This window comes from Citrus clementina, unplaced genomic scaffold (assembly GCF_000493195.1).
Source record: "Citrus clementina cultivar Clemenules unplaced genomic scaffold, Citrus_clementina_v1.0 scaffold_8, whole genome shotgun sequence".
Lineage (NCBI taxonomy): Eukaryota > Viridiplantae > Streptophyta > Magnoliopsida > Sapindales > Rutaceae > Citrus > Citrus x clementina.
In genome coordinates this window covers 7017575-7027819 of record NW_006262022.1, presented here as the reverse complement: position 1 = coordinate 7027819, position 10245 = coordinate 7017575, and the positions used below count along the sequence as shown (strand labels likewise).

Sequence of the window (10245 nt, the reverse complement as noted above, 5' to 3'; positions counted from 1 at the left end):
GATCTGTCATCTGTGAACTAGCTGCTCTCATTTCGGTACGTTACTTCTCCTTCCTATATCAATTAGCTAGATATATGTTTATGTGGTTTAGATCTGATGTTTATTTATATTGCCGGATGCAGCTTTTAATTTTCTCCGAACTTGTGCGACTCTCTAACTGGAGCTTTGGGGAGTAATTGAGGATATATAAGGAAGAAGGTATGAGATATTATTGTTTCATAGGCTTTTAGCTTCATGTTTGTTTTACTTTTAATGGCAATTTTGCACGTTAGGAAAGCTTATGTCACAAACAATGTAACAAATCATCAATAAATATGGGTTATTGATTTTGACAAATTTTTAAATCTAATGGTGAACTATTTTAACCTAAAATCAAGTATAGGTGTGATAGTAATTTATAAAAAATTTATTTTTAATCACATATTTACTATTTTTTAAAATAAGTTCTCATTGATTTTGTATAATTAAATAGTTTTGTTGTCCATCTCTTCTATATCTATTTTTAAACTTTATAGAGTTTTTACCATTATCATATTCATAAAAATTCACAAATTTTAAATGTCTTTTTGCACATGTATTTATAATTTTTTGTCCCTCTTGTGACATAATCAAGATTTTTCTTCTAATGCGCACACACAAATATATTCAATCTATTTTTTTATCCTAAAAACATACCATCAATTTTGTCACATAGATTTTGTAATCTACATTTAGTATCTTGAATTATAAGAGATATTATATGTGATAAATATGTTATGAATTTAATAAATTATTAGAAAGATAGTATAATGAATAAATTACCGAAACCTCCAATAATTTCACAAAACATAAAAATCAATAAGTTACCACCTTCTAGTTATAGGCAAAAATAATTTTTCTATAGAAGATTTAAATCCTTTGATATGATCAATGATTTAGATATGGAGAAATAATCGATTAAACTGAATGTCATTATTTTTATTAAATAAATTAGAAAATCCAAATTTATTTATAAATGATATAGAAAGTATAAACAACATATTAGAAATTAATAATTTTAATGAAAAAAATAAAAAAATAAAAAGTTAAGAGATCAATTGATTAAATAATTTAATAAAGTTAAACAATTAATGAAAGATTTCAACATTGAAAATCATGATATATTAAAGTAAGAGATTATTAATATAATGAATAAAAACTCAATAGATAATAAGTTAGAGATTCAATTAAATAAAATAAAAATAATTATTGAGTAATTTGGTACTAAATTTGTTATAAAATAAAATGAAAAACTTCAAAAAAAATTGAAGTAATTGCAGTACTGCTGTCTAGCTGCAGCTTGGGGTTGAAAGTAAAATTTTAGAACTTATTGAACTTTTTAACAATTATTGTATTTTCTAAGGCTTTAAAACTTTATGGCTGTAACATACTGCCAATGTAACATAAGCTTTGCCTTAAAAACATACACAGATAAAACGGTCGAGAATTTTAAGTTCCAAGTCTTTTAATGCAATTTTTTATTACATTAATTTTCATTATATTATTCTTGCCATTTGTTTGTATTAATTCTTAAGTTAAAGATAATTTATTAACGGCAATCACCTCCAAGTCAGTATTGTTTACCATACTTTAAAAATAAAATTAATTTTTCCTATTGGCCGTCTGGCCCCTTAGCCTTTCAATCTTTTGAAATTTCATTTGTACAACAACAATAAAAATTAAAAGTGCCGCCGTTCATGCTCCTCTATTTTCCTCGTGAAACCCAGTTGGCCAATTTTTAAACAAAATCTTTATTAAAAAGTCTGATAAATTTATGATTACTAATATCCCTCTTTTAAAACTGACATATAAGCTTATTCTGCAGATTATCTTCATATAAATTACACAAACCTAAATTATTCTGATACAAATTATTCAATTTACCCCAATCTTTACCACCCCAAATAAGGTGACATTTATATACATTGGATATATGGTAAGATAGAATAATAAATAATTTAACAAATGATTAAATTAATGAGTCCAGTTACAGTATAATTGTAGTTTCATACTTATTTTTTTGTCTTTTTGTGATCAAACCATTGATCCAACCAAACCAAGAAGTTATTATTTGGATATTAAAGATGTAGTCTCTTATGTTTTACTAAAAGAATAAAAAAATATTAATTTTTAAAATTTTAACATATTGGTCCATTAATATATTTTATTATCAAAAGTAATTCAGTAAGTGAACATATTTATACATTAAAAATATTGATGGATTATTTTAACTTACTAAAATACTCTTCACTTCAATTTATTTAAAATACCCATTAGATAAGAGTAATAAATAATTTAACAAAAAATTAACTTATTTATATATTTTAAGTTAAGAGTAATAAATAATTAAATTAATTATCCAATAGGTGGGTATCATGAAAACTTGAATAAAAAAACGGATATTATTTGGGAATTATGATATTATTTTATTAAAAATATTGATTAAAGAAAAAAGGGGGTAATAGCCCTGAAATCCTTCAAATTTTATCATGAGTGCACTTGCAAAAGGATGTTGAAGTCTTCGAATCTCTATTACTCTTTTTAACTATTATAACGTGTGGCTTTTCAATTTTCATCACTTTTAGCATATCCACTTTGCCCGTTTTGCTACTGATCATGAAGAAGGCAATGCCCAGGCGCACTTGACAGCGCAGAAGTTGTCGAAAACAACAATATATTTTGTTGATTTATTATTTTTTTTCCTTAAAACTATACAGTTTTTTTTCACCAAAACTAGAGAGCGTGTCAGAAAAATAATCTACCAAAAAATGACTTATCAAAATTAAGGGCAAATTTATGATACCACAGTTATATGGTACTACAACTATATTTGATCATTGAATTTAACCTCTAATTATCACTAGAGATAAATTCAATAGCTGAATCTAACTGTCGTACTATACAACTGTACACTATAGTTGGACCCCAAAATTAACATCATACTAGTCAAATATAGGTTTTCATAATAGAAAATGATCGAACTTTATTAAATTTTGGGTATACCTATTTATACTTTAAACACCTTTATTTCATAACACCCCATTAAAAATTGTCAGATTTGCAAATATAGGTTTTACTCTATAAAATCCATCAAAATGCCAAAACTATTCTTAATATTTTTTCTTCTCTCATCTTCATCCTTCGCCCATTTTTTTGCATCTCGAAAACTCTTAACAGCAAATGAAAAAAAATCTCTTGTACTACTATAAATTTATGGTACTTTTGTATTAACTTGCTAGAATTCTTTCGTATGAACCAAAAATACTTACAAGAAAAATTCATTTTCTTCAATCTATAGTATTTTTATGGATGTGTGGTTCCTATTTTATCTATGTTTCATTGAGATTAAAAATTTAAGGGGAAATAAACGGTCAATTGAATGGTGTGTTCAGGACAGATTGTACGTCAATTTTCATTTATTTAATCAGAAAAAGCATTATTTTGAATTGAGGAATATATAAAAGAAAAATAAAAATCTTATATTTAATTAAACTGATTCTCTCAAGAACCCAAGAGACACCCCATATACAAACAGTTGGACACAAAGCTTCTTATTAAATTGTTTTAAACTTTTTTTTTATTTTAAATAAATTTTACTAAATTACCCCTCATGATAGATGATAAGGCATGTGTATCATTTCACTTTCCACATTTCAATTCTCACTGATATAGAATTTGAAAAAATAATAATAATAAATAAAAGCAACCCACGAAGTCAATGGCAACTTGTGAAACATGACTCATGACTCAGACCTTTCTCCCAAAGTTTCAATGATTTTTCATACTCTTGAAGTCACAGATCTGTCATGTCTGGGTACATTACCTCTGCTTCCTATATCACTTAATAGTTATTATTTCAATTTTTTTTTTTAACCTAAGAATGAAAGATTTGACAGAGAACAAGGAGTTATAGATGATGTTTAGTTAGCTAGATATATGCTTATGTTGTTTTGATCTGATGTTTATTTACATTGCTGGATGCAGCTTTTAATTTTCTCTGAACTTGTGCGACTCTCTTAATTAGAGCTTTCATCAGTAATTAGGATCTATAACGAAAAAGGTATGAGATCTTATTGTTTCATAGGCTCTTAACTAGATGTTTGTTTTACTTTTAATGGCTGTATTACTTTGTTTTTTGCCAATTTTGCACGTTGGATTAAAAACATACACAGATAAAATGGTCGAGAATTTTAAGTTCTAAGTCTTTTAATGCAATTTTTTATTACATTAATTTTCATTATATTATTCTTGCCATTTGTTTGTATTAATTCTTAAGTTAAAGATAATTTATTAACGGCAATCACCTCCAAGTCAGTATTGTTGACCATATTTAAAAAAATAATAATAATAATTTTCCTACCGTCCTACCTCCCGGCCCCTTACCCTTAGTTTTTCAATCCCAAGACCCAATATAAGTCCATAATGCTCTCTGTTTTCCTCATGAAACACAATTGGCCAATTTTTAAATAAGTCTTATTAAATGTTTTGATAATTATATGATTGCTAATATATAACTATTTTAATTTCGGCATATAAACTTATTTTGCAGTTTATCTTCATATAAATTATAGAAACCTCAAAATTTCATTATGCAAATTATTCAATTCTAAATTGAACATTAAAAAAAAAATCACAAAAGTTACTCAAAACCTTTATGTTTTATATTTGTTTCCATTAAAACCTAATTAATATTCTTTACTTTTCATTTATTGCATGATAGATTTGTTTGATTTTTAATTTATATTAGACAGAAATAGTATTTTATATTTGAAATGATATGCTCAATAGCTATAAAAGTAAGTTACATGGATGTTTTAGGTAATTTATAAAAATATAAATACTATAAACATGTGAGAATAAAAGGGAATTTACCCCAATCTTTACCATCCCAAATAAGATATCATTAAGATAGAGTGATAAATAATTTACCAACTTTTAAAATAATCTAATTTGAATATAATTCACCGTAAATCACGTTTGCTGGGAACGTTTACCTTATTTGTCATCTGCCGTTTTGCAGCTAAAGGCCACCGAAACTCTTAAGGCCCCGCCTCTGCATTTTGCTCTTATTGGTCAAAGCTGGTGTTACTAGACGGGCATTCACAGTACAGAAAAAGGTAATTAAACGTTCTCATTTTGTCTGGTGATCAATCCTTGTTGTTTCGCTAATAGCGTGCTGAGACCAACTTCGTTATTTGCAGATAAATAGCATGGAAGCTTTAAAATCAAAGGTTGAAGAATTATTGGTGAATGCAGCCATTGACCAAGCTCGCTATATGTTCTGTTTCAACAGCATTGTTAAAGAACTTGAGGATAAAGAAACTAAGTTGAAGAAGGCACGAGATGGCATCAAAACAAGAATAGACGATGAACTGCGAAAATGCCCCGACATAGTAGTCGATGAAAATGTAATGGAGTGGCTGAATAATGGAGTCGAAGAATTGGACGATGTTTGGAAGTTGAAAGCAGAGATAGATGAAAAGGATAGTAGTCTTCATGGATTGTGTCCTAATTGGTGTTGCCGGTATCGTCTGGGCAGAAAAGCATCAGAGAAGACTTGCAAGTTGTCTGATCTGCTAGACTGCAGCCAATTCGAAACAGTTGCCTTTCCTAAACCTCTACCATTAGAGAGAAAATTAAGTTTGCCAAGTCATTTTACTTCTACTTTCGAGACCAGAGAATCAGCTTGCAATCAGATCATTGACGCACTGAAAAAAGAGAGCACAAAGATGGTGGGATTGTATGGTCTCGGTGGTGTAGGAAAGACAACCCTGGCAAAATTTGTGGGCAATCAACTTCGGCAAAAAAACATTTTCGATAAGGTGGGGATAGCCACTATATCTCGGCATCCAAACATAATAAATGTTCGAAACGAGCTGATGAAGTCGTTAGGTTGGGAATTAAAACAGGAAGATGAAAACCATGGAGTAGACCGATTGCGCTCGATGTTTTCTGACAGTAAAAGCACCAAGATCTTCATAATCATCGATGATGTCTGGAATGCTCTCGACTTGAAGGAAAAATTAGGTATTCCTGTTGGTGATAGCGACAATCTTTGTAAAATCCTTCTAACCACTCGCCTGCAGTCAGTTTGTAAAAGCATGCGTTGTGACCCGCAGATTCAACTGGGTACACTAACGGCAGAAGAAGGGTTGGCTTTACTGCAAAAAAATGCCGGCATTGATGCAAATGACTCCACCTTGAATGATGTTTCCAAAGATGTTGCTGGCCAATGTAGCGGGCTGCCTTTAGCCATTGAAGCTGTTGGAAGTGCACTAAGAGGAAAAGGATTTCATGAATGGAATCTAGCTCTACATAACCTAAAGGCTGCAAAACTCTATGCAATAGAAGGTATTGATATGGAGAACCGAGATGTTTACGGTTGTCTCAAATTTAGTTACGATTATTTGAATGGTGAGGATTCCAGGTCGTGCTTCTTGTTGTGTTCTTTGTTTCCAGAGGATTATGAGATAGATTTGGATGATTTGGTTGGATATGCAGTAGGGTTGACTTGGTATCAAGCTGAGTCAATAGAGAACACCAGAAGCCTACTGAGTGGAACGATGAAAGAGCTCAAAGCTTCTTCATTGCTGTTAGACACTGGTAATGACAGATCTGTGAAAATGCATGACGTAGTCCGTGATGTAGCCATATGGATAAGCAAAACGAAGGAGGAGGAAGAGGAGAGATTTTTTAGTGTAACTGGCATCGAAATGGTGGAACGGGCGGTGGAAGAAGGCCTGCAACAGTGCAGGGGAATGTCTTTTGTCGTAGATAAAAAAGAAGAAGAGCTTCCTAGTGATTTGAAATGCCCTAACCTTCATATTCTGCGATTGGAGAACACCGAATATTTTTACGAATTGCAAATTCCAGAATATTTTTTTAAAGGGATGCCAGCATTGAAAGTTGTTACTATAATTGGTGGAGTCCTTTCACTAAAATCGCTTCGATTCCTCGACAAAAAACTCCGAGTTTTGCAGTTGATTCAATGTGATGTGAGTGACGCGTCTTTTCTTGGAAAGTTGAAGGGACTTCAAATTCTTTTTCTCCGAAAGTCTCCCATTGAAATTCCTGAAGAATTGTGGGATGAACTTCGCCAATTGAAACTTCTATATATTGATACCGGTTCTGTTTCTCCCATTACGATAAAAAAATTAGAAGAATTTTATGGTCGGATAAAAAATTGGGAGGTTGAAGGGATGAGTTCAGAAGAAAGTAATGCTAGGCTTGATGAGTTGAACTCCCAAGCCGACGGATCTGTTGTATGTCTTCCAAAAGGCTTTACATTCCCGAAATTGCAAAGGTACGTCATGGGTAAAGGTCAACAAGTTGTTGATAAAATGAAATATGGTAGTCAGAGAAAGAGCTTAATCATTGAGAATTGCACTCATGAAGCGGCGACCTCGCTCGGTATTTTTTCGGCATTGTATCAAGAACTGGAAATTCTTTATTTAAGTGGGATTATAGGTTGTTACAATATTGTGCCAAGCATAGATGAAAGGGGCTTAAATGAGTTGACTTGTCTTGATGTCCGCGATTGCGAAGATTTAGAATGCATAATGGAAGCCTCTAAGTCGCCGCATGGAAAGAGTCTCTCAAGATTAGCAGAGTTAAAAATGTTCCGATTACCAGAACTGAAGTGTATATGGAAGGCGCCCCCACAACATGTGATCAGTCTCCAAACTCTTACAGAATTGTATGTGTTTGGGTGCAACAAGTTGACATATATCTTCACGTTGTCACAAGCTCGAAGTTTGGAACAGCTTAAAAGTCTCCATGTATGTGGATGCGAGAGACTGAAATGTATCGTCGAAGCAAAATCTGATCATAATGAAAAGGAAATAAGTGTAGGAGATGGAAATACAATAATTGTGCTCCCTTTATTGAGAAAATTATCACTTTATGATCTCCCAGAACTCATCAGCTTCTGTTCAGAAAATTATTATTCAACTTGGCCGGCATTGGAAGATTTATTCCTTCAGCACTGTCCCAACTTGACTATCAGTACTGAACTTGAAGCCAATTTGCAGTATCTTGAAGAGGTATGTTCGTTTGTGTTTATGTTTTTTCTTTTCCTTCAATTTTACTCGAAATAATAGTTTAGCAATAAATTTTATGATCAGCCATTAATTATTTGGTCCGATGGAGATGATGATGATCGTGGATGTGGTGATGATAATAATAATGCTCAAATATCTTAAGGAAATTCCTTTATTTTAGAGCCTAAAACCATTCTTCAAATGAAAGTCATATCTCATTTTGGTTTAGAAAGAATTGATGCAAATACTTCTGAAGTGTATATAATATTACTCAAATTCAATTAAATAGTTGATCAAGCCATATAAATTAATAGAATAATAATTTTTCTAAAACAATCTAATGTCACATTTATATCACTTCACATGAACTCTTTTAACTAATTTCATTTTTTTTAAATCCATTATTTTTCAATTATTTTATTAGTTTACATATGTATTATGATATTTTTGTATGGATTTTGTTTTTTGTTTTTGTTTTTTGCGGTGTTCATCACTTATCATGTGATAATCCTAGCTGCTAACTAATTTTAATTACATCAAGTTATTTATTTATTTGTCTCAGAAATTACGAATTCTACTAGTAGGCAAATGCTCCCATTTGCGCGACACGATTCCAGCACTGTTGAAGCACGGATTTAAAAATTTGGAATCATTGTATATTGGAGAACTTGGAGTACAAGTGGTATTTCAAGTGGAAGCTATTATCGCTGAGGGACAAGAAAACAAACTATTCCCATGTTTGAAGGAGTTGGAATTGAAAGATCTTCCAGAACTGGAAGTATTATATCATGAAGGTCCTACGCATAATTTTAACCTGCAAAATCTTACCAGTTTATCTGTAAACGGGTGCGGTATGCTGAGACATCTCCTCTCATCAACACTTGCTCGAAATCTGTTGCAATTGAAGGGGTTATATGTTTGGAATTGCAGTGAATTAGAGCAAATCATTGATAAGGATGAGGATGAGGATCATCTCCAACCTGTATGTTTCCCAAAACTCATAAGCATCGAAGTTGTTAATTGCCCCAAGCTAAAGCATCTATTTCATATCAGCGTAGCTCCAAGTCTTCAAAAACTGAGTTACCTAAGGATAGAAGTTAATGCTGAATTAGAAGAAGTATTCTGGCATAAAGATGGAGCAGACGTCACGGATTACAATGAAATTGTTATGAATGAACTTCAGGAGTTGAAATTGTCTAGTTTACCAAACCTCACCAACTTTTGGCCTGCGGGTTATCAGATCCCATTTCCATCTGCATCCTATAGAGTTGTTGTTCGTCGTTGTCCCAAGCTTCGTCCAAATTCAGAAGGAGAGATGATTCCAAGAATTCAGGAGCACAGGTCAACTCTTGAGAACTTTAGTTACTTGACACTATACACAGTTGGTTCATGTTTTCGTTTGTGATAGCTAATTGATCTATCCTAAAATCAAAATTTCTCTTTCAATATATATGTGTTATATTATAATTTTCTCTGTTTGTTTTTTTTTTTAATCATTTTATTCATCATTCGTATTTAATGCCCAATTTATTGGTTGGATACATAGGCACAGCAAACTACAGAGGAGGAGATGCCAATGAAGACGCCAGCGAAGAAAAAGATGGCAGCGAACATAAATGATACAACTTTGCTCGAGACTAATGACAAATCAACACTTGAAACAGAGGAAGAAACCCAGCTGGTCGAGGAGCCCATCAAAGGTCTATCTCGTATGCGCAGGGCACCCACATACTTCAAGAGTGACAGCTGTGATTTTGGTTATTTTGTTGTGACTATTTGTTTTGTTAATTATGTTGTAGTTAGTTAGTTACGCTTGTATTGTTGTGGGATAAAAGAGGATATTTAAAAAAGGGCAAGAGGTCAAAAAGTGAGAATAAAAAACTGGCAAATATTTCTTCTTCTCTCTCTCCGTCTCTCCTGCTATCTCTGTTTCTCCATTAATTTCAATTCTTTTGTTTCTTTTTTGCTGGAGTCAGCACTTACTCCAAAAAGTGTAGCTCTATGATATAAACTCTGAGTTGCATGTCCAAAAATCCATAAAAAAAAAAAGCTTTGTTCAGCGTGTTCAGTTCGCGCAAGAAGCTAACAAGCTTTGTTCTATACTTGCTCTGTAGATGGATGGTTAATATTTAGTGCGTGCTCAAATTGTGAAGACTAAAGTTTCAAGACTTTGTTGTATGCATCTCAA

General features: G+C 31.9%; 1 protein-coding gene across 1 annotated transcript; it reads left to right on the top strand.

Annotated features, from left to right (window-relative positions):
• LOC112096098 (disease resistance protein SUMM2-like) lies at nt 1-9958 on the top strand. Its single transcript, XM_024178912.1, is given in 8 exon segments — nt 1-35; nt 123-198; nt 4003-4078; nt 5039-5135; nt 5220-8060; nt 8620-9367; nt 9370-9398; nt 9604-9958. Coding segments are annotated over 4 exon segments (3870 nt in total). The 5' UTR covers nt 1-35; nt 123-198; nt 4003-4078; nt 5039-5135; nt 5220-5228; the 3' UTR covers nt 9865-9958.
• The last annotated feature ends 287 nt before the right edge of the window (nt 9959-10245 follow it).